This window comes from Bos mutus, chromosome 27 (genome assembly GCF_027580195.1).
Source record: "Bos mutus isolate GX-2022 chromosome 27, NWIPB_WYAK_1.1, whole genome shotgun sequence".
Classification (NCBI taxonomy): Eukaryota; Metazoa; Chordata; class Mammalia; order Artiodactyla; family Bovidae; genus Bos; species Bos mutus.
Genome location: NC_091643.1, coordinates 37,521,174 through 37,546,961, shown reverse-complemented (window position 1 = coordinate 37,546,961; position 25,788 = coordinate 37,521,174). Strand labels below are relative to the sequence as shown.

Genomic DNA, 25,788 nt, shown 5'->3' with positions numbered 1-25,788 from the left:
TCTCAATCTGATCTGAGAGTGAAAGAGTCAGGTTATCTGACTCCAGAGAGCAAACATGTGATGGTCAAACAGATTTAGGATAACACTAATAGACTGTCCTATTCAAAAACAGAATCTCCTGTCCCTAGCAATTCTGAAATCCAGCAGGGCCATGTTACTGGTTCCTTGATGAAGGCTCAGACCCACAACCTAAGAGATGCTCTCTGTGGCTTTTGGATTCATCCTGGGCCCTTCATTCCTCTCCCAGGACATTCTTCTTTTTCATAAGCGGTAGCCCACATTTATAGCTGAGCAGATGTTTGTTTATTTTGCTTTCATCCTGTATTTTGTCTGTAGAAGCTTGGGGAGTCAAAGACTCTTCATTTTGTGCTATCTCTGTTGCTTTCAGTTTCAGTGAACACATTTCGTTAAAACCCTGTGGGTTTGCTATATGTCAACTTACGAACCTAACCCTTTAGAGGAAAATCTATATCCACACATCTCTTCTAAATAAGCCCATTTCTGCACTGGGCCACTTGTGCAACTTCTGTGGAATCCTTAAGACTGAAAAAAAAACGAACAAACCTACTTTTCCCCTTAACGGAGGCAGACCCTGAAGAGCATTAGGAAGCTGTCTGCCCATCTGAATGCGTCTGCAGATTATGAACGTAAATCTTTTTGAGGCCTTCACGAAGGCTTCCCAGTCACACATAAAGTTTCATCTTGACATCTCGACTCTGTGACAGTGTTTTTCTGTTAGCACTCTGTTTGATATTTGAACCGAAGATCCTTTCTTATTTAAGGTTTTTCTGTTGTGAACTGCTTTCCTACGGTCTCTACAGTTGCTCTTGAAAACTGAATATAGTTAGTTTTTCAGGTCATTGCTCTGCTGTGACCTTCTACCACAAGCTGCGAGAGAAGCCACGGGCACCAGCTCCTCTTCCAAAGCCTCGTTACCCGGCTTGCTGAGTTCATCAGTGTTTTCCTGATTTCCCCCAGGACTGTTTCCTTTCCTCTAGCTTCCAACAGCAATCTCCCCAGGCCTTCATGGATTGTCTGAGGGCCACCTGCATTCCGATGACTGTGCTAACAAAATACCACAAGCTGAGTATTTAAAACAGAGGTCCATTCTTTCACGGTTCTGGAGAACCAACCTAAAACTGGGTTTTACTGGCAAAACCAAGGTGTCAGTGGGGCTCAGTTCCCTCTGAAATCTCTCGTGGAGAATCTCTTCTTTGCCTCTCTCTCTTCTGTGGCCCTGCCTGCCTCACTCGCATCTCTGCTCGGGTTTCACATGGCCTCCTCTCTCTGTGTACAGCCTTCCTCCTTCTCCCTCTAAGAGGACACTGTGACAGGCCTGGATAAGCTGTAAATGACCGGTCACAAGATCTTTGATCTTTTCTTCTGCAAGATTACACAAGGTTATATTGACAGGTGTCTCCTCAGGAATGGGGATGTGGGTGTCTCTTGGTGCTCATTTTTTAGTTTACCACAGGTTTTTCAGAGTTCTTGAAGAAGGAAACGGCACCCTACTCCAGTACTCTTGCCTGGAAAATCCCATGGACGGAGGAGCCTGGCGGGCTGCAGTCCATGGGGTTGCAAAGAGTTGGACAGGACAGAGAGACTTCACTTTCACTTTAGGGTTGGTTTTTGACAGTGTTTCATTTCATGGCATCCAGTTCTATTTAAATTACTACTATTGCCTAAACGCAGCACCTAAGACTGTGTACCCGTCCCCCACCCCTCCCCCCCAAAAAAAAAATTCCCAGTAGGCGCCTAATTTCTACTCGGTGGTATCGGGGCCTCTGCTGGGGCTGGTCGGAAGGACCGCCGTTTGGAATCAGGCATGTGTCCGCTGCTGGGCTGCGCGCAGTGAAGGCGGGCTCAGCGGGAAAGCGGACGGATCACACGTGCGAGGCTTCTCCGTGTTGCTCAGGCTTCCCGCACCGTGAGAGCCCTGGGGAGCTGTTCAGCTCACTGTGCTTCACTGACTCAACACAGTCACAGCCCAACCAGGCAGAAGCGGGTGGGACCCTCAACGGGGCGATCGCACAGCACGGTATGGAGGACGTGGGAGGAGAGAGATTCCCGCAGCCGTCTGTGAAAAATGCACACAGGACAAAATAAGAAATAGCAAGTACTGAATACACAGGTTATGTTATTAACTCAATTTTATTATTATTATTTTTAATTTTATTTTTTATTTTATTTTTAAACTTTACATAATTGTATTAGTTTTGCCAAATATCAAAATGAATCCATACAGGAGGAAAAATATGGAACGCAACTTCACGAATTTATGTGTCATCCTTGCGCAGGGGCCATGCTAATCTTCTCTGTATCGTTCCAATTTTAGTATATGTGCTGCCGAAGCGAGCACTAATTTTATTTTATTTTTAAACTTTACATAATTGTATTAGTTTTGCCAAATATCAAAATGAATCCGCCACAGGTATACCTGTGTTCCCCATCCTGAACCCTCCTCCCACCTCCCTCCCTATACCATCCCTCTGGGTCGTCCCAGTGCACTAGCCCCAAGCATCCAGTATCGTGCATCGAACCTGGACTGGCATCTCGTTTCATACATGATATTTTACATGTTCAATTTTAAACTTACCTACTCCATGGCTAAGAGGACGCACATCCACACACACAGACACACACACAGTATGTGAGACCTTGAATCACGGTCTCATCAATTCCTTATGAAACAAAGATCTGAGGAACAGCTTGGTGCTGCCAGGTAGAAATGTGTGAGGGCTGTGCATTCATAAGAGGGTGACTTGAAAAGCCACTGAGGAACAAAAAGGAAATATTTTAAGAATACCTGAGTCATAAGTATTTTTTATTTTTTTGTCTCAATAATTCTCTGGAAGCTGGACTGTTTGGGAGGCGGAAACAACTCCCCAAGATGCCTGGAAGAATTCCTTCCACTTCGTTTATTCCTCAGGGTTAACTTTTTAATGACTTTGATGAGTAGAATTATTTCAACCTGGTGTTTTTCAATTGCAACTTTTAGAGAGGGTTTGGATAGTGTCCTCTGTCTTTATTTCCCCTGTGAGTAGTTGCTGGCAGAGAGCAGAGGGGCTTCTTCCATCACTTGGCATATTGTTTCTCTTTGCAAATAGGAAGGAATACTCTTATCATGGAATCAAACTAGAACAAGGCTTCCAACCACTCTAAAAATAGAGTGAAAATTATGATACTGTGAAAACTATTATATTAATGGGATTGAAGAAAAAAGTGCAGAGGGGGAAATATTGGGAAGAGCCATTTTCAGAATTTCCAAATGCAAGGCTTTACACTTTCTGAAGACTTAGATTAAATTTTTCATTTCATAGGAAGCTGGCCTCAAGCTTTGGCACTTGTCACACCTTTATTTCGGCTGGCATCGCTCTCCCTGTGGGTCACTTGGTTGTTTCACCTGTGTGCTTTCTTCATGCAGCCAGAGTCTCTTAGTTTGTTTGGTTTGTTTCCTTCCGTTGACATGTCTGAGTATCCTGATAGCCCTAGTTCTGCTGGGTGGTATGTGACTCTCAAAATGCTATTCGTGTACTTTGCGGCCAAAACGCCATGGAGCTGAAACGGAACATTGTTTTTCATGATTTATAACAACATGGGAGGAAGATTAGATATCTCACATAATTATTTTGGATTTGGCAGGTTCTTGAACTGGGTTTTAAATGATTAGAAGAAAAAAAAAGCCCCCTTTGAGCAAAATACTGCTTTGTCATCTTGATTTTAGAGTGTTCTTGCACTCAAAGCAGCGAAATGTGTGGAAATGTAAAAAGGAATACATATTTCTGAGCTTTAAGAAATTGCCTCATTTTTTTTTTTTTTTCATTTCTATGGCACATTATTGGTAGGTAGGAAGTTGTCTGTTTCTGTAAAAACACCTGGAGGAATTCTACCTTCCCTGGACTCAAGGAAGATTCAGCTTTTCTTTTTTTCACTTTGGGTCAGATCAGTAGTACAGGACTCGGGCAGATTGCCCCACAGGCCTCCATAGAGCCCAGAAATCCAGGCTATTCTCAACATACTCTGTTTTTCAGTATTTGTCTCCAAAGTAGGATGTTACTCTCCAATTTCATGAGTAGTTAAGTGAGAACCCCACCTCTCTACCATTTCTCTCTGCCAGAACCTCCAGAGAGCCAAAGCCTTAATTCCATTCTATTTCATGTAGATCACTGTTTTCAGTTCAGTAGAGGCAAAGAACTTCGAGTTGGAAACAGTCAGAGAAGAGTGATTTTAGATCATCAATTTTGCAGCTAGATGTTAGAGAAAAAAAAATATCTGACCCTTCAATCTTGGAAATAGAAAGTTATAAAATATGCAAAATATTGCTCAGCAAAAGGCACTAACCTATTGGTATCACAGCATCTCCACATAAAGGATAGCAGTCTAATTCCTGCTGAAAACAATTCTGAATTAAAGAGATTAAAACTGGAATTTTGTTGGCTTTTCAAAACCTAACATGTAAGGGGCAAGTCAATTATTTCATGTAAATTCCATGATATGGAAAATACTCAATCTGGAGACCTTTTCATCTCAATAAAGTTTTTAATAGCTTTTTAAAAAATGAGGCACCTGTTACATCCTAGGCATTACACTAGGTATTTTACAAAATTAAAAAAATAATTTCTCCCAATTCCTAACATTTTAGTTATAATTGTTCCCATTTCAAGATTTCTCAATTAAACAATTCAATGCATAAAACTGCAAGAGAGGACAACCACCTTTGAAGCTTGAATTCTTTGATTGGAAGATCAAGTGCAAAAATATTTCAAGACCCAGAAGAAAGAAAATATTAAAAAGTTGAAAATCAGGATAGAAAGGATAAGGACTTGAAAGGATAAACTTATGGAGCCAAACATGTGACTAATAGGAATTGTAAAGAAGAAAATGTAAAATGGTGAAAATACAATAAGTAACAATATTGTGTTAATTATCTATAATTCCTAAACTAACTTGTCACTCCAGTGATAAAAGATGCTACACGTCGATGCAAGATATTCACACCTCCCAAATAAGAATGGTATCCACTCTCTTTTTCCAGTAGTTGAACTTTCTTATATTCTTTTCTGTGGCTTGAGCTGATATTCAGTTGTGAGAATTTCATTTCTAGCTAAATCAGAATCTGTTACATGCAATAGCTCTATCAAGCAATGTACTGAAAATGTGAAACATTTCAATGAAATCCATCCTTTAGTCAAACAGCTGAGATTTTCATCTTAGATATTATCTCAAAAGTTAACTTATTGAGTTTTCTTGGCTATGGAGAAAACATTACAGAGAATATGCAGTTACATGGACATGTCCGGTTTAATATAAATATAAATAGACCTTTGTGGCACCGAAGCTCATGAGACCACGGGGGCTGAAAGTTATTCTAGAAAAGGAGGCTTGGTCAGACTGCACACAGGAAAGAACAAAGTCAGCCAGAAAAATGTGAGGATTGACAGTCTGGAAATATCCTTGCTGGGCCTGACAGGACACAAGATGGAAAAGGTGCTGTCTGAAATATTGAAATGACATTTCATCTGCAATAAACTTACAGACAGAATGAATAATCACATTCCTTTGGTATAAAGGAAAAATTGGCAAAATGTACTAAATATTTGTTAATTGAATAGATAAAATTAACCTTTGAATATTTCAGTTTACAGGACAAGCAGAAAAATAAAATAATGATTAGAGATTTATTAAAAATTATATCTGAAATCAAGCTTGTCTTTGAAATCAAGCTTAAGACTACTTTAAGCAATGGCGCCCCAGCAAATGGATGCACTCTGAGGTGGCTGCTTCTGAAGTTTTCTCAGAAGGTGAAAATGAAAAAAGAGGAAGACAGGCGGGCAGGAGAGAAAATTAAAATTTGAGGTGATTTGTGCTAAGTTTCTTCCTTTCAAATATGACCATTGTTTATAACATTATGTGAAGAAAAACACATGTCAGTCTACCATGTATAGTGTTTTAAATTTACTCTGTTACTTAGAACTTATTTGACCTCTGTTTGGAAAAGGTATATTCATTGTTACTGGAAAAACCATTTCCTGGTTCAGAGAGGTCAGAGGTTACATTCCTGTTCCTTTATTATTTTTTATCCTGGGTAGCATTAGCTTTTTACAGGCATCACTCAGCTTTTAAGCAGGCACTTTATTTTGTAGTCTCCTAGGTTTGATAAGCTTAGAGCTGCCACTTAGGAGTTGAGGTGAGAGAGTAGGGTGCAGGACATAAAAGACTTGGGAACTAGAGGTTTGAGAGAAAGTAAACATGTTAATCCAGAGCATGCTCCGGGCACTAGAAGTCACCAGAAAGATATAAAATGAGAAAATACAGAAAGACCACTAGCACTTTCAAATTTAAAATGTTAGTTTTATGTTCTCTGCTTACAGGTGCTTGACTTGATGTTCTTGTTTGTATTTCCTTAGGGGCAATCTTTTTGAAGACTGAAAGAGTAATTATTTGAAGCTTCACAGTCCATAGTTCAAAATCTTTTAATCACACAAGTGTCTATTTTAGTTATAAAGGGAATGGCTTTTCTCAAGTTTATGTAATTATATGATCTAAACTTGGTCATCTCCTTATGGTGAATTACTCCATGAAATGAATGAATGTTTATTCAGTGTTTCCAATTAAAAACCATAATATAGGGAAAAATTGTTATGAATTATTAAAAAAAACTGAATGCTTTGGAAAGGCTCAGCCAAGGAGAGTCAGTAAAAAAACAATGTGTCCGTTTAGGTCTGGGAATGCCAACAACGGTCAATGTTTAGGGCAAATGTACCAAAAGAATTTTTTTTTCAGATTGCTTTGCAATTGACTTTCTCAATTCTTTTAATGAAATAAAAACTGCCAAACATACAAAGCATTTAAGGATTTGTATATAAAACTGATATCCAACTCCAAAGACAAGCTCTTGTTTTTACACCAAAAGCCTAGTGAATCCATGTACATGCATAAAAAAAAAAGAAATTATATTTAAGGCACGATTATATTATACTTAATTATCCTCATTTTAACTTTGTAGGTTAGCCAACCACCAACTGTGAGTTATGATTAACTGTGGTCAAATCTTTCCTTCCAATAGATTTCAACCTTGAGGCACAAATTACACCACAGGCAGAATCTAAAAAACTTCCTATTTAATGTCTTTAATTTGTACAATAAAAATTAAGCACCTCATGAATTCCATACCTATTGCTAAAGTTAATGCCAGGGAGGGTGTATAATTTGACAAAAAAGTCTCCGTTGAGATTCTGTTAACATTTTCATCCAGTGAAGTGAAATTTGCTCAGTCGTGTCTGATTCTTTGTGACCCCATAGGGTCAGTGTTTGAATTCTCCATGGAGTGGGTAGCCTTTCCCTTCTCCAGGGGATATTCTCAATGCAGGGATTGAACCCAGGTCTCCTGAATTGCAGAAGGATTCTTTACCAGATGAGCCACCAGGGAAGCCCAATTCATCCAGAGGGTGCCATTTTTCTCACTCTAATTCTCCTCCCACCCAAATTGTTTTTTGCTTAAGCATAAAGATTTTATATATTTATCTAAAGATCGACAACCCAAAATGCCATTAGAGAGGAAGAAGTAATCTTACACATTTCTTAGGAGAAAATGTGTTCACAAGGATTCCTTGACTATTACCTGATTGGTGATGACAAGTGCGGGTTCTGGTCCTGCAACCATCTCTGAGTGTCCCTCCCATTCAGAAGTTGTAAGGCCATCTCCAAGTTCAAGTGTGCTCATCCTCAGCATGACAAGAGGACAGATTGTAAGATGTGACTTCCTCCAATAATCGTGTTCCGTAAACATGGTCTGAAGAGGCAGTGGGACTTGGGGTTTAAATGTCACCTGTCCTCTTGGAGTCCATCACTCTTCTCAACTTTGTAATCAAGTTCCTATGAAGACCACTAATGAACGACACATGATAGGCAGTGTCTGGGGAGAAGTTACCCCAACTAGAGGGTTGAATAGTTCGATTTTTTTAAAAAGCTGGTGATCGGCCCAGTCTTTCACCTTCTGAGATAACACAGGCAGGTGGACCTAAATAAAATAGAAAGTCATGCTGTAATTCCTCCATAGAGTGACAGTTAGTTTGAGAGGTTGCTAAGGCACCAGGTAACTCTCCTCTTCTGTCTTGATGCTAATTTTGAAGTGAGTAGGCCAATATTCTCCCCTTGCTCCACCTTCATACATCCTTCTGAGATTATAATTTCCAGGAAATGCCAGTCAGGGAGGTTGTGGGATGACTAATAGTATGTCTTAGGAGACAGAATCCCTGTGGTTTTCAGGAGCTAAGAAAATTAGGCAAAAGAAGAGAAAGAAGAAACATTGTTGTACCTGCTGCTGCTGCTGCTGCTAAGTCGCTTTAGTCGTGTCTGACTCTGTGCAACCCCAGAGATGGCAGCCCACCAGGCTCCCCCGTCATTGGGATTCTCCAGGCAAGAACACTGGAGTGGGTTGCCATTTCCTTCTCCAATGCATGAAAGTGAAAAGTGAAAGTGAAGTTGATCAGTCGTGTCCGACTCTTAGCTACCCCATGTACTGCAGCCTACCAGGCTCCTCTGTCCATGGGATTTTCCAGGCAAGAATACTGGAGTGGGCTGCCACTGCCTTCTCCAATTGTTGTACCTAACAGAGATTAAAAATGTTTCAGGCTAAAATTTCACAGCACTGATGAAAGAATAAAAAATAAGTGGGTAAAAAAGTAGACAGCCTTGGAAGCAACCAACAGTACATAAGAAAATAATACAAGGACTTCCCGGGCAATCCAGTGGTTAAGACACTGTGCTTCCAATGCAGGCGGTTGGGTTGGGTTCCATCCCTGGTCGGGGAACTAGGATCCCACATGCTGCATCCCCCCCCCCAAAAAAAAAACCCACATAATTGATACATAGAATAAGAACACATACACACACACTCATTCACTCCACATGAGGAAATAATTATTCAAAAATATCAGTAGGGCAATTGACTAAATTATTGGGGCAAAAGTTAAATTAAGCCATACAGTAAAATAAGTTTTTGATGACTTAAAAAGTTAAATTTTGCAAATTCTACCATTAAGGAACCATTTAGTTTTTTATAGGACATTCTTTTTTTCTAACATGAAATAATTAACATTTTATGTCACAGATTCTCTGGCAAATTTATTTGTAAGTTGTTTTTCTCCTTTGAATAGTTTTATTTCCTTATACAGATATTCTACAACTCTAGGAATTTTATATCTTAGGAACAAAGGAGGTTCAATGAAATTATCATTGGGATTACAACTCAAAGAAGCATCTGATTGCTTGACCAGAGCAGTCAAATGCCTTCCTTGTAAAACCATGGAAGGAAAAGAGACTTGAAGTTAGACTTGCCTGTAGCAAGTTTCCCCTCTCTGAGAAGTAATGACCTAGTTCATGTCCCAGGTTCATTGTTGTAGATGTTCCTTAGTGATACCATTTTCTCCATCATCTTCATAATCGTGAAAAATCTTCTGACTACTGTAAAGGGAAGGAGGCTTAACATAAATGACATGAAAAGAGCAGATAGAAAAAGTGGTTAGACTCCATAATATTTTTGGACAGAGAGACAACATAAACTCCATGACCAGTCCAACAGCAAACAAGGAGAGATATACGTGAACAAGTAGAAACATCAAAATTTAAATAACTCTTTAAAAGTTCATACAATTTGATAAGTAGAGGAACCTGATAAAAATTGATGAAGACTGAAGAGGATTGTCACAGAGAAATTATTTGTTAACATAGGAAAGTATATCCCACCTCACCATTACCCAGCCACCTTCAAACTGAAATATTATCTGCAAGTTTTTGTGGTTGTCTAATCAAAATTTTTTAGATGAGTGTTTTATTTCAAGTCCAGCTTAGTTCCCTGATGTGTGCAGACTAGAACAGTTTACACACATGGCTACATTTTACTGGCTACAGTAAAATAAAAGTATCATCCAAAAGTTGAATCTTATTGATAACATTTAGGTTTTCTGAAGATTTGCAGTATTGAATACATGGAGGATTATCTATATTTTTATTAATATTATAGTAGGAGAAGGCAATGGCACCCCACTCCAGTACTCTTGCCTGGAAAATCCCATGGACGGAAGGGCCTGGTGGGCTGCAGTCCCTGGAGTCACTAGGAGTCGGACACGACTGAACGACTTCACTTTATTTTTTCACTTTCATGCATTGGAGAAGGAAATGGCAACCCATTCCAGTGTTCTTGCCTGGAGAATCCCAGGGACGGGGGAGCCTGGTGGGCTGCCGTCTATGGGGTCATACAGAGTCGGACACGACTGAAGCGACGCAGCAGCAGCAGCAGCAGAGTCCTATTTTACCTTTTATCACCGGAGAAGGAAATGGCAACCCACTCCAGTATTCTTGCCTGGAGAATCCCATGGACAGAGCTGCCTGGCGGGCCATGGTCCATGGGGTCGCATAGAGTCAGACAGGACTGAAGTGACTGAGCACATTTTTACCTTTTAATTTGCCTATTGGTATTTTTTTTTTAATCTTAACTTTTTAAAAAAATTATTATTTTTTTTTACTTTACAATATTGTATTGGTTTTGCCATACATCAACATGCATCCACCACGGGTGTACACGTGTTACCCATCCTGAACCCCCCCTCCCAGCTCCCTCCCCATACCATCCCTCTGGTAAAATTATATATCACACACTCTTTTTGGTCTGGTGATTTTTATAGTTTTATTTTAAAATTATTACCTCCCTTCCTCCAAACTCTCATAATTCTACACTTTAACCTTTCACCCTTTTCAACAAACTATGCTTTCAACAACCTTGATTGAGACTTCTGTTGTTCATCTTTTAGAAGAGGTACTTAGGATTTCTATAGATCTCTATAAATTTATTTTCTTTTGAGGAAAGAAAAAGTAAAAAAAAAAATTTCAATCTGCTAGAAATGGATGAGAACTCCCAATATAGTTATTTCTGAGTTTTGGTATTTTTTTCTCCAACAACTGTTTAATAGCTACATTCAATCTTATAAGCAAGTTATATATTAAGGACACATTTTTGCCTCCTTTGTTCAGTTTAAAGGACAGGAATTTTATGCATTTCTCAGTGACATTTTCCAGAGCATGTTCCCTTTAACAATGCAGTAAGAATTCTCTAGTTAATGTTTGAGAAGTGCTGATTTAAACTGAATTTCTAAGGTTTATGACTAAGATTGTTGTTGTTCAGTCACCATGTCATGTCTAACTATTGTGGGAGAAGGCAATGGCACCCCACTCCAGTACTCTTGCCTGGAAAATCCCATGGATGGAGGAGCCTGGTAGGCTGCAGTCCATGAGGTTGCTAAGAGTCAGACACGACTGAGCGACTTCACTTTATTTTTTCACTTTCATGCATTGGAGAAGGAAATGGCAACCCACTCCAGTGTTCTTGCCTGGAGAATCCCAGGGACAGAGGAGCCTGGTAGGAGGCCTTCTATGGGGTCATACAGAGTCGGACACGACTGAAGCGACTTAGCAGCAGCAGCAGCAGCAGCAGCAGCAACTGTTTGTGACCCCCTGAACACTCCGTGTTCCTCTGTCCCCCACTATCATCCAGAGTTTGCTCAGTTTCATGACCGTTGAATTGATGACGCCATCCAACCACCTCATCCTCTGCTTCCCCCTTCTCCTTTTGCCTTCAATCTGTCCCAGCATCAGGGTCTTTTCCAGTGAGTCAACTCTTTGCAGCAGGTAGCCAAAGAATTGGAGCTTCAGCTTTAGCCCTTCAGGGTTGATTTCCTTTAGGATTGGCTGGTTTGATCTCTTTGTAGTCCAAGGGACTCTCAAGAGTCTTCTCCAGCACTACAATTCGAAAGCATCTGATTCTTTGGTGCTCAGCCTTCTTTATGGTCCGATTCTCATATCTGTACATGACTAACAAGGAAACCATAGCTTTGACTATATGGACCTTTGTTGGCAAAGTGATGTCTCTGCTTTTTAACATGCTGTCTAGGTTTGTCATAGCTTTTCTTCCAAGGAGCAGACAACTTTTAATTTCATGTCTGCAGTCATGGTCTGCAGTGACTTTGGAGCCCAAGAAAATAAAATCTCTGTAACTGCTTTCATTTTTCCCCTTCTGTTTGCCATGAAGTGATATGACTGGATGTCATGATCTTAGTTTTTTAATGTTGAGTTTCAAGCCAGTTTTTTCATTCTCCTTTCACGAAAGTGCATTTTATTAAAAATGAAGGAAATTCCTATCTCAATGATACAGGAAATGCTTAATCAAGTAGACATTTGAGTATAAAATTTATTTCCAATGTAATGTCATTAATATTCAGATGACTTTGAATTATTTCTTCTCATTTGTTTCCTTTTTCTTTCTATCTGTATGTTTTACAAAAACTCCCACATTTTAAAATTAAAAATGACCATTTCTCAGAACATTTATCTTGATCTCTCAAAGCTAGCCTCCAGTAAACTCTTTTACATGTTAAAGAGTGAAGGGTTGGAATTGATATATTTAAAGTACAAAGTTTAATAACCTAATTTGACAAGATATATGATTGAATTCTGTATTACAACATTCTTTTGTCACAGTCACAAGTCGTGATAAATTCAGATCCCAAAAGTTTATGCTTGGCTGAATCCTGACATTCTGTCAAGTTTTTGCTCTCTCAGAACTTTGCTGTGATTTTAAAATAAGGTTGAGGGAGGAGGGGGAGGGAGGAGGGGAGGGGGTTCGGGATGGGGAACACATGTATACCTGTGATGGATTCATTTTGATATTTGGCAAAACTAATACAATTATGTAAAGTTTAAAAATAAAATAAAATTAGAAAAAAAATAAAATAAGGTTGAAGTCTTGGATATTTTAATACTGGTTAAAAAGAGAATTTGACATTGAAAACTACCAAAGACTATATAAATTACTTATTGAGGGCTTACTGTGCTATTCTAAACACAAACATATCTGATGATTTTTCCATCAGCTGGAACCAAGGAATGAAGGAATGTCCCCTTGAAATCACGATTGTCTTGAAATCAGCTTGTGTCTTGTTTGGAAACACCTTTTCTGGATTTGTCACAGTTACCTCCAGATTTCATCTGACAAATTAAGGATGCATGGTGATTCCTGAAAGCAGCACACAGTTGTTCAGAACAAACCCATTACAGTACAAGGTATCTTGATGTTATCAACTCCAGAGGCAGGTGAATTTAAGACCCAAGTTGGGAGCAAAATCCAGCTGATTTCATTATTTTTACTTACACCTCAGTTGCTGCTGCTGCTGCTAAATCGCTTCAGTCGTGTCCGACTCTGTATGACCCCACAGATGGCAGCCGACCAGGCTCCCCCATCTCTGGGATTCTCCAGGCAAGAACACCGGAGTGGGTTGCCATTTCCTTCTCCAATGCATGAAAGTGAAAAGTGAAAGTCGTGTCTGACTCTTTGCGACCCCATGGACTGCAGCCTACCAGGCTCCTCCATCCATGGGATTTTCCAGGCAAGAGTACTGGAGTGGGGTGCCATTGCCTTCTCCGACACCTCAGTTAGGTAGGCTATTTTTCACAAACTCTCTCAGGTTGAGTTTTAGGTGTAGCTTGAGGGTTCTTGAATTAGTTATTTTCTCTGCCGATCTCCTTTGCTCTCACACCAGCTCCCAACACTGTTAAGGCACTCTATCTGCCTTGAAATAAATTTCTTTGGTGTCAAAATGTTTGATTCACATCCAACTTTTTCTTGCCAATTAAAATTTGCAAGAGAGGCTGCTATGGACTGCACTGTGTCCCCTTCAAATTCCTATGTCAAAATCCTAAGCCCCAATGTGATTACATCAGAAAATAGGGCTGTTAGGGAGGAAATCGGGGTTAAATGAGATCCTAAGGCTGGAGTGCTGATCTGCTTGGTTTGGTGTCCTTATATGAAGAGACCAGAGAGTTCATTCCTTCCACAGGTGCCTCGAGGAAAGACCACATAGGAATACAGTGACGACACATGGTGGCAGTGAGGAGCTAGGGAGAGAGATTGCATCAGAACCAACTCTGCTGGCCCCTTGATCTTGGACTTCTAGCCTCCAGAATGGTGAGAAATAACTTTCTGTCATTTAAGCCACCCAGCCTGTGGTATTCTGTTATGGCAGCTGACCAGATTAAGAGAGGGCAAAGTGTAAAAAATGAGCTGAGTTCATACCAACCTTCTGACAAAAATTGAGCATGTCAGATGAGGGATGCTCCATATTTTTGTTTACAGATTCAAAGTCGTTGGTACAACAACTCTTCATAAGGTAAGAGAGAATCAAGCATGTGGACCTGGGCAAAGAATAATGCCTCACAGTTGAAGGTGTGTGCGTGGAGGGGGGCATTGATTATAAATCCAACCCGGGGATGCTCCAGCCTACCTTTGGTCAAAGGCTGTCCAATAGGTGTAATTATTTTAAAAGCCTGAATGAAAGCCTACCCAGTTTTTCTCATAAATTCTCTCTTGTAAGCTTTATTCAAGCTGGGGCACTTTGCATGGGAGTTGCGAACTCTTTTCCTCTCCTGATAAGAGCACAGTGACCTTTCTTGGTGTCAGCAATCTGTTGGTTGAAGAGGGTTTTCAGAGCTACAGGGTTTTGACCAAAACTTTGGCCACAGCTGCTCCTCTGGAAGGTGATGTCTTTTGCAGAGAGCAAGAAGTTGTTAAAGTAATTCAATAAGGTAAATGTCATATTTCAGAGCAGTAATTTGAAGGAAGAATTTGCAAGGACTTTTATAAAAATTAAAATTCCCAAGTGTCTTGACATAAAACAGATAGAAGCAGAGTTGCTCTGTGCAATGAGGCCTGGGGGTCTGGTGTCCAGCCTACGACTTTGTGGAGCACACACTGATTGCTACCGTAGAAGTGAGAAAACCGGTACACTAATGGTCACTTGCCCTGTGCTTTCACATGGACTCAAGAGAACTCTGCAACCTCTAGGACCTCCTCAGCTCCTTGAAGCTCTGGGTACCCCCAGCACAGGAGATGTGGGTCCTTACCACGTGGTACAGATGAAGTAAAATTCTCTTTCCTGCTAGCTCTGTCACTGCCTACTCTCATGAGACAGGGGTCACAGAGCTTGTCATTTCCTCACACAGCACAAACCTGTCATGTAACTTGTTACGAAACAATCATGATGGAATTCTCATGTGATAGGACATTAAGTGCAAAACCATCTGCTTTAAATCCAGAGATGAAGAGATTCTTTCTGTTTCTTCACTGTCTTCTTGAAAGCAAATTCGTCATGATATGATCGCTGGTGAATGATGTGACTTTCAGCATCCATGCCCATAAACAGAGATGGAAGTTATTTCCAGCCAAATGTATTTTAAGTTTTTTTTTTTTAATTAAAAAACTTCAGGGAAGCCCCATTCCTCTGATTAGTGCCCTCACTAAGAGTAACTATTAATCATTAACAAAATCACAACAAAATTCTCATGTGATTGTTTGAAATGTTTCATGTCAGAAATTGTAAATGAAAATCTATCTTTTATACTATAATTCTAATTCTTAAATTACAACTACTTTAGACAACTTAAAGCGTCGCATTTCCTGATTTCTTCATATCAAAGGGGATCACACATGGAGACTCTGGAAATTTTCTTTCAACTGTTGGAAAAGTAAATATCTCAAAAACAAACAAACAAAAAAACCAAACAAACCCAAAACAAAACCAAGCAACTTTCACAAGAAAGCAAAAATTGAGATTTCCTGTGCACTGCTTCCAAACCTCAGTCAGAGGCACACATACTGTATTTCATCCAGGCAAGGCTGTTGAAGTGAAACTGACTTCTGACAGTGTTTCCATCTGGGATTCTGATGATAGGATTTGATTAGGAACTGGGCCTGTAGCGTCAGGATCTGGCATCTACATGTTCGTAAGTCCAGAAGTCAAAACACTTGGTGCTGCCCATGGACTGTCTACAGAGGCAACTGTAAATGTTTTGAGTTGAAAGAAATGGTTGTCTCACTAATCACAGGCGTGGTGCTTCCCTGAAGTTCTTAAAAGTTGTTCTTTTTACCTCCCCTCTGAAGGTAGCTTAGTACAGTGTCTGTAACCCTAGAGTTGGACATAATGCACAATTTCATTCAACTTACTACTTTCACAGATTAAGAAACTGAGACTCAGATTTTGGTGATTTGCTCAAGGACAAAGCAGAAAATCAGGATTAAAAACCTGGCTCACAATTCCCAGTCCAGTCCTCTTTCTGTTATGACTTTTTTTTTTTTTTTAAGCAATGGGTTGTTGGCTATAGAATGAAGAAAAAAGAGCATGTGAAACTTTTTTTTTTGTTTCAAACCATCAAACTCCACCTATTAGTACATGTCTATAAGTTAACAGATAGCTATTCTCTGCCTACAAAATAGCCAATATCTTAAAAATTCAAACACAAACAGATAGAGCAGTACTTACTTTATAACATATGTGCCATGGACTTTCCTAAGCAGTTCTCTGGGTGGACTCTATGCTTCTTTAGGATACAAACATTGCATTTATTCACAACTTTCTACAGTTCATCTAAAAAATCAGACACATCAACACACTCTTCTACTGCAGTGAAGGGAAATACTATTTTTATGTTATACTCTGTTCTAAAGGTAAAATCACTAAAAAGCATCCTTTGAAAAGCCTGCTATTGGGAGCTCAGACCTTGGGGGATGGCACAGAATTGCAGATGAAGTGGAGTCAAGGGAGCTTGGTTCAGTGCTTTGCCCCAGCATTTCCTGGGAAGGCGAATATAGAAATTTGATTACTTAAGGAGATGTGTAAACCTTAACAAAATACCAAAACAAGTGCTGAGATATGACCTCCCTCACCTGTTGAATCTGCTTCTTCTCTCTCCTTCACTGAGTAAAATTCCTGCTGAGCAGGGTACCCCTGGAGGAAGCCTGGACTGTGTGGTCAGTGAGTGATGTTCTCCCTTCTCTGAAAGAAGTGCACACAGGGCTCACCACTAATGCTCACTTCTGCTTTGAGCAGTGTGGAAGTGGAGGGCAGAGTTGATTTTTAGAAATCCTAATAATGGAATCTGTTTCCCCCAGGAAGTTAGCAAATGTCAAAAGGTCAAAACCTCCTTCTAAAAAAAAAAAAATATGTGGAAGCTAAATCTTATAACTGCTCACCAAAATACTTTGTTCCTTGAGTCTTTTAAACAGAGCATATACAGTGTTACAGAGAAGGTAATAGCACCCCACTCCAGTACTCTTGCCTGGAAAACCCCATGGACGGAGGAGCCTGGTAGGCTGCAGTCCACGGGGTCATGAAGAGTCGGACACGACTGAGCGACTTCACTTTCACTTTTCACTTTCATGCATTGGAGAAGGAAATGGCACCCACTCCAGTGTTCTTGCCTGGAGAATCCCAGGGATGGGGGAGCCTGGTGGGCTGCAGTCTATGGGGTCGCACAGACTCGGACACGACTGAAGTGACTTAGCAGCAGCAGCAGCAGCATACAGTGTAGGTTTCTAGACATGAAGTTCTGTTTATAAACTTTCCAAGATTTGGATATAGTATTTGTTGCTTCAAGCTTCCAGTGTTCACTCATCTTTATTCTTAAGAGTTGACTGATTGGTAGTTGGAGACTCTTGTAGAATTTATGAACATCTTCACTGTATATTTTAGCTTCTTACTGAATCCTGTTTGTTAATATTAATATTTTAAATGACTGTTTAGCTTGATCTCTAGTCCACTTAACCACCACCACAAAATCTCAATTATTATAATGTAAGGAAGTGAGATTTTTATGGTCTACATAAAATTGTTTGCAAGAATCTCTGGCTAAGTATTGCTTTGTTGATGTTGTTTTTGCTTTTCATCAAAATTATTACACCTCCAGGGACAAATTAAATGTTATTTTTTCTGGCATGCCTTATACTTTATATTTTGGTCTAGTGATTTTTTTTTTTTTGACATACTCATATATTCTGAGGAACTAATTGTCAACACATAGTTTAGATTTTTTTAAACTGATAACTTGTAAGGGTCATTATATCAGATTCTAAGATTCTCTCCATGGCTTCAAGGGATTCATTGGAAACTTAGGTTTTTTTTTTTTTTTAAATTAGCTAAATAAATTAACATATTTAAATATATCAGGACTAAAAATGATGAATACCACATCAACATAACAGATTGTATCATGTTGGCTTATATTCTTGGCTGAAATGTGATGAAAAATTATTGAAACTGAATCTCGGATGAATTGTATAGACAGTGACCATGTTATGCACCAAGGGCTGTGGCTCCCTTTCAGGGGGAAGGATGTTATTTATTGTGGTTCCATATTTCCTTTTGGTAATGACCCCTGAATTTGTTCTCTTGGGGAAGTTTTGATAAAACTATAGCTGTTGTCAAATTTACTTATATTTTACTTTTGTTTTACTATTATTATTAGTTTGGTTGCTGTTCTCAACTTTGAAAATTACCTACATCTTAGCTGCTTCACAGATGTACAGAGCACGTATTTTCTGTCTACAGGCTCCAGATCCATCTTTACTTAAAAAATATAAAGATGATCCATAAATATATAAGAGAATTTCAGAAGACTGCCTTTTCTTCCCAATAGATAAAAAAAAGATTTGACTTCATGAACGAGATGTTAGAGTTGTCCAGAATATGTACATGTAATTCAATAAATTTTGGATATAATAGTGTTTTAAAAGTCAGTATTGAAAATAGTGTTTCAATATATTTAGGACATCAACATTTTAATAAAGTATTATAAAAAATAAATTATTTTGTAGCAAAACATATAGATACTAATGTTTTTATTGTACTGAGTACTCACCTATACCTTTTCATTGTATTATATTTGCAAGTTTTAAAAGACTTATTTTTATGTTTACATAACTCTATAGATTCTTTTTTCTCCTTTTAGGACTACTTATTTTTATGTATTTGCTAGTAGTTATGTGGTTTTTTATTTTTGCTAGGAACCATGTCATACAAGCGAATAATCAATTCTCTTTCAACAAGCAAACCACTTATGTGGTTGTATTTATGTAAGCAAATATTTGTTCTCAGAAAAAAATATCTTAGTGTGTTGCCTTTAAAAAAAATGAAATAAGTACTCTGTGTGACTGTTGCTTTTTAACATATGAGCATTTAAATGTCACTTCCAACTTATATGTGTTGGATAGAAGCACTTCAGCTTATAAAAAGTATTTAGCTAGTCACAAGGAATTAAATATTTGGAAAAGATTATTTTTGAGTAAAATATTTTAAAGCCATTTTAATATTAATACATAGTGATAGCTATTATACCAGGTTAAGTCTGAATGCTCCTGGGGCACTGAATAACTTTCAGTGATATAACCATGCTAAGCAGACTATCTAATAAGATGATATGTTTTCTGTTGATTCATTTGGCTATAAATTCAAAAGTACCATGTGCTAAAACATTTATACTCATTAAATATATTGAGATTAAAAATAAAATGTAATAGCAACTGCTATCTATCTTAAACTTTCTTTTATAGGAACATACTTTTTCTCAGCAATCATAATCTGATACCCAGAGACAAAAAAAAACCAGGGAGGACAGGGGGAGATGACTTTTCACAATATCAGGTTTTGCTGATAGCATAAGATGGTAACAGATTCAACTTACAGCTTATAATACAGTTTTCATTTTATTTTAAACATATTTTGCATGATATAAAAATATTGATCACAGTGAGCTTTACCAGTTGTTATTGCTATAAAAATGAATGCAGAAACAATATTTTTAGTGGAAATAAATTATATAGTCATTATTCTTTTTAAAAAACAATCACAAGAGAAAACCTCAGCTTTTGGTCATTGGCAGAAAACCAGTCTTTTAAAGAGGTCTTTTGCAGATGAGCTCCAGTCCATTTCTGTAACATTCTCCACGTGGTTCAGGAAACTGACTTTTGTCTTTGTTACCCGGTCCACAAAGTCTCTGTGTTCATAGTTCTAACATGGCAGCATGGTTTCCCATGAAAGAACAATGACGAACTAGAAAAGATACAATCTTAGTTCACATGTGGTCTTTTCCAATATGAAGGGACACAGCGACATACTTCTTCACTAAATGAAAGTCCCTGTTCACAATGCTTGACTCGATTTGTACATGGTCGTCTGTAACAACTAGAGGAACAAAGAAGGACAGACTTCTGTTAAAGACCACGAGATGAATTTGTTATACTACAAACGCACGTTCGTGTTTTTCTAAGTTTCAGACTGGAACAAAGTTACTCATTTTATCATAAAACGGTTGTCCAGTTTATAAATTGCTAAAGTTTGTGCCTGGAATTTCCAAATTTAAGAGGGATGGAAAAAGCCTAAAAAAAAAAGTCTTGCTTGCAGAGGTAACAAATGGAAGAATGGGGTGTTGTTAGCACTCATTCTTTTGAAGTGTCTGTGCTTTGTAGTTGAAAGTAACATAAAACAGACATTTTGAAAGTGAGTATTTACGGTCTGCCGATTTAGCATGATCACATAAGCGTGGCAGAATTCTCAAGAATCTGGGACTTCAGAACCCAGACTTCAGGGAGATTAAACCCAGCCATTCTGGCAGGGCTGTGGTCCACAGGAGGGCCCCACCCTTACTCTTAACTTGGGCTGGCAGCTGGCTGCTGCACAAGGGTGGCCAGCCTCCCTCGTCCACCTGGACGCCATGCAAAAGCAGTGTGGGCTGGGAGAAGGGGCAGGGAGGGACAGTATTCACTGTGGGGGAGGTTCCTCTCCCCCCACCCTCAATGTCCAGTTTCTAGCGGTGGTGAAAGGACAAATGACTCAGCAGTCAATAACATCCACAGCCCTGTTGCTCCTGTGAACAGAACATCTTTGAAGGACTTTCTGAGGGATGAGTATACATAATGTACCATGGAGAAAAATGCAAGGGCACCTGGAAATCAGAAATGTACCACAGAAAAACTACAAAGAGGGTTTTGAAATATCATTTCTTTTGCTCCTGAAAGCATATCTAGTTAAAATTTTATTTATTTACTTTCATTTCTAAACACAAATGCATTAGTATAGGAATACTGGTAATCCTTTACTAAAAAGATATGATTTTCAGTAATCAATGAAAGTTGCTGACTAAGGTAATGAATCACAGAATAGGTACTCTGCCCACTACACTTTTAGAATAAATATGATGAGAAAGTGAGGAGTATGTATTTTTTCAAAATATCAAACTATCTTTTTTTTGTTTCAGTATATGCATAAAATCTAGAATTACATGCTTAGAAAAATGAACATAGAAAGAAATTCAGTAAATAGAAAGCCATTAAGAAACAATGTATTCTGTGAGGAGAAATACAATGATAGGGACGTTTTTTCTAAGTTAATGTAAGAACTGTGTAGAAAAATATAGTAACTGGTTAGTTTTATGTAAACAAAAATTTCAGGCTTTTCACTGTAAACTGGGTTCACTTGGATTCAATGTGCAAAATGATTTAATGATCTTTAAAAAGATTTAGTATCTATATTTTTCTATAGTTTTGGTATATCCTTTTGGTAATTAGAATAGGATATGCAAGTAAAATTGGAATATCATTGCTAAAAAATGCTCTAAAGAGGAAACATAAGGATTCCTATAAGGTTTTCTGAAATGGTAGTGGAAGAAGAGATACCTAGGTTCATGGAAGTCTCCTCATGCAGTAGCTAACATGTTAGTGTGGCTGGATCATCAGAAAGATGAACTGAAACGGTAACACAAGCTCTTGAGAATCAAAAGAAGGACACTGTTTACTGAAGACAAAAGTAACGATTAACATTCGTATAGACACTATATTGTAAATAATGGAAGGTAAGTGTTAAGTCCTGTGGGGGTTATCACCATCTGCAAAGAGTTGGTGGAAGAAGAGAACCCAGTGATGGTGACGGAGAACAGGTGGAGAGAAGACTAAAAGGACCATCAGGAAAGCACAGCGTTCTCTCGGCCCAAACAGAAAGCCCAAAGAGAAACTGCAGTAAGACCGGATTGTTTGTGAAATCTGACCATGAAGGGGCTACTGAAACCTTAAACAAAGCTGAATCATGGAGTCCTCAGGGCATAACAGGATTACAGCTGGGTGAATACAAGAGATGAAAGAGGTGAACAGATAAGTGCAAAATGACCCATCATGGAGCAACTCAGAAGACAAGGACAGAGCTAGTTGCTGAAGAAAGTTCAACATTGCAGTAAGATGCCAATAAAGAAATTTGAGAACGTTTTTAAATTGGAGGGAGAAAACTACAGAGTTGAGGACATTAAAGGTGTGGAAGAGAAGGGGTGTGATTGGTGGAGCGATGCTGAAGCAAAGTGGGAGGCTGTGTCAAACACCTAGAGCTGGCTTATTCTTGGATCAGAGGAAGAAGGTCAGGGATGAACACTGAAAGGGTCTGAGTCCAGGAGACTCTTTTTTTTTTTTTTCTGTGATGAAGGAAGCCAAATCAGGTTTAAGGAATGCCTTGAGTAACCTTTAACAATATGTTAATATATTTCTCTAATTCTCATTAAATACTTAGCCTTACTATTTTCATTTCTAGATACAATTCCACAGTAAATGGTATTATCCTGTCCTTTGTGAACTTCGCACAACATTTTCTGCACTTAGAACATTTGTCCAAAATTACATCTGACTGCACTGTCATTTTTGGTGGGGGTAGGTGTGTGCTGCCTGGGTGTATGTTGAAGATGCTCCAGAAATGACTGTCCTATGCATCTGTCATCTAACTCCTGTTGCGAGCTGCTCTCTTAGCCTCTGGGACAAGGACTTAGTGCAGTCTGAGCTTGGATCTCATTTTGGTTTCCAGGGATCTCATCTTGCTTTTTCAGGAGCAAACAGTCTCCCCCAAATTTAGCATTGTTTACAAAATATCATAATTCATCTTACAGAACTTAAATGGTCCCATTCTAACAAACCAGTATTTTGGCTGAGAAAATTGCTTTGAATTGAGAAAACTATCCCCAATATAAGATAAATTAATACTCTTTATGAAGGTTTCTTACCTGCATGTTTGATGCTGAAACTTCTTTCCTTTTAAGAAGCATTTCTGTGGATTTTCTGTACATTCACAGGCACATTTTCCAGGGTTTAAGGGCTGATTTCTTGGGCAGGTTTTTTTACATATGCACTGGCATGTGTTTTCATCAAATTCTCTGTTGGCCCCACATGAGCTGGGGAAAAGTTTGTTTTTACAGACACACTGGCATGAGTCTCTGTCTAGTTCCTTGTGGGGTCCACAGCTGGAAGCCTGAAGTCCCCCTTTGCAGACGCATTGACAGGTCTCTTCATCCAGCTCCTTGTTGGGCCCACAGATGTCATGGAATCCGTCTGCAGAGTCTAGACAAACACAGTCAGGACAGCTTTACTATCCCTTACTCGGTTCTGGGTGTGGAGTGAAACAATGAAGAGCACTTAGAAGTGTCTTCCTTTCCACAGGTAGCTTCCTTTACAGAGAAGTTCAAAACAATACCAGAAGCAGAAAGTGAAGCAGAAAGTGTCCTATTTTGTAGTGACTTATTTCAAAGCTTGAGGATGAATATTGTATGTGTGATTTTAATATTAGGTATTTGTTAATCAACAGAGAGACCCTTGGCATTTAGTCTTAAAGCGTCATTTGGCTTACCATCTCCAGCACTGGGGGAAAAAATAAAATCATGCTGAGCCAGGCATCTGCAGACGTGGTTATTCCAAATGTAATCTGCGGGGCAAGTCTTGTTTGCAGCCTGGCACCTGTGGAGAGACAGGTTAACAATAAGTGGTACACGGAAGGGATCATCTCTTTTCTTACCTGTGTATTACAGAATCAGTGATGCTTATGAAAAAGCATTAAGATGATATAAGAATACATAAAATAAAATGCAAACATTCCCTCTCAAACTACTCCCACCCACTGGTGCTGTCCAATTCTAATGGTTTTATATAATTTCAGATTCATTTTTTTTAAGGCAAATACATTTGTATGATCACATACAGTTTTAGTTGATGAGAAAATGGGATAAAGCCTTTCAGACCATTCTGAAATTTCCTTTTTCCATTAAACAATCTATTATGGACATCTTTATATGTCACTTCATAAAATTTGCTCCATTATCTTTATTAGTCCACAAGTGGGTACACTATTACTTATTAATTTCCTGTTGGTAGCCATTGGGGTTTCTTCCAGATTTTGGGTTTCTAAACAATCCTACAGGAAACGTCCTTATACATGCACTTTACTGACTTATTTCTGAAGCACAGATGGCCATAACTGTAAAGGGTCCATTAACACAGAGTTCCCACTCCATACTCCCCAGAAAGGAGTCAAAGATCATGGTTTTTACTGTTACCTGTAAACAGGTATTACCTTTTTGAATATCATCCATGCAGTTTCATCCTCAACTTTGTCATCCCCGACACAGTCCCCAAGTCACACGATTTCTTATATTTCTTAAAATATCTTTCCACACCCATTTCTACTGTCTTGGTTCCCACTCATGATTTCTCTCTTGGATTTTTTCAGAAGCTTCCTCTCCACTTTTTCCAACTCCTGTTTTGCTTCTCTGATCCACCTACTATATTGCCACCAGGCCGTTCTTTCTTTCTCTCTCCATAGCCTAGCACTACAGTGGTACCTAGAAGGCACACAATAACTTTTTCATTAAATGACTGAATGAAGCAGAGCATAGTGTATTATATGCTTCTTATACTAGATATATATGTCTTTATTTGCACTCTAGTACATGAGTTACTTTAGTTGAGAAATTATATAATCCATTAAAAATATCCTACATTTCCGAGCACAATGCTATGCACATAGAAGACTCAACATAAATATTCATAAATGAATAAACACTGAGTAGAAAAATCTAGGGTATCACTTTTTAATCATAAATGGCTCCCTCCATTAAAAGAGAGTGTCTATCATTAAAGGGACCCTAGAAATACATGGAATTCAACCTGAAGGAAAATAGAAGAGGAAATAATTGGAAAAAAGAGAATATGAAAACATCAATATAAATATTGATATTTAACCATTTCTGTTAGAGATAATCTCTTCTACCTGTGGAACTTATGATATTTTTTGGTGCTGCTGATATTGAGACTTGAGATCTTTTCGTAAATACTAGAAATGATGCACACTATTGAGGAAAGCATAGAGGTAAGAAAAAGAGACACTTGGCTTTTTATCTCTCTCTGGCACTTCTTTTAAAGCTGTTTAGCTTTGTATATGCAAATTAACATTTCCCAGACTCGATTTTTCCACTTGTAAAATGTTAGTAAAAATAGAAGCCAGTGTTTATTGAATGCTTACTGTATGTCAGGAATTGGGCTAATATTTAATGCAAATACTGATTATAAACATCACTACACATCTATGAAGTAGATCTGTCATCATTATCATCACTGTTATTTTAGTATGCTATGCTATTATAATCTTAGATTAACATGCAATATAGTATCATGTTGTTGAATAGATTGTGAGGATTTGACCATAAATGTTGTGCTATATGAACATTTCAATTTAATTTTAAAAGTGAGGAAAATCTGTCACAAAAGTTTTTAGAACTTAGCAAAACTCAGAGAGCTAGTGAGCAGAGAATGAATTTTCAAACCAGGAAGCCACCTGCAGGAAGCACCCTCTTCTTTGGTGTCTGCCATCATGGCAGCCACCTGGTGTCAGGAGTTAGGAGCATGGGCCATGGGTGGCAGATACATGGTGCATGGTAACATTTGGTAAAATTAAAAAAATATCAATGTAACATGCATTGCCCTTTGACTCTGAATGCTCAGAGGTTAGAGGCAGTCAAGCTCATCTTTGTCCTTCTCTCACAGTACCCAGAAGAAACATTCTTTGTCCATTCCAGAGACTCCATAATTATATTATGAATGACTCATTT

The 25,788-nt window shown here is 38.6% G+C and overlaps 1 protein-coding gene and 1 non-coding gene across 2 annotated transcripts in view; both read right to left on the bottom strand.

Moving 5' to 3' along the window:
• Positions 1-2,249: 2,249 nt before the first annotated feature.
• LOC138985984 (U6 spliceosomal RNA) lies at positions 2,250-2,359 on the bottom strand. The gene has a single exon (XR_011462938.1). It is a non-coding gene; the product is annotated as a U6 spliceosomal RNA (small nuclear RNA).
• A 17,213-nt stretch (positions 2,360-19,572) lies between these two features.
• Positions 19,573-25,788, bottom strand: part of VEGFC (vascular endothelial growth factor C) — an 84,741-nt gene continuing 78,525 nt past the window's right edge. The window contains exons 5-7 of the mRNA XM_014483210.2: positions 23,535-23,641; positions 22,915-23,248; positions 19,573-20,063 (exon numbers count right to left, since the gene is read on the bottom strand). Of these exons, the coding sequence (XP_014338696.2) occupies positions 19,949-20,063; positions 22,915-23,248; positions 23,535-23,641 (556 nt within the window). The 3' untranslated portion in view covers positions 19,573-19,948. The remainder of the gene's footprint in view (positions 20,064-22,914; positions 23,249-23,534; positions 23,642-25,788) is intronic.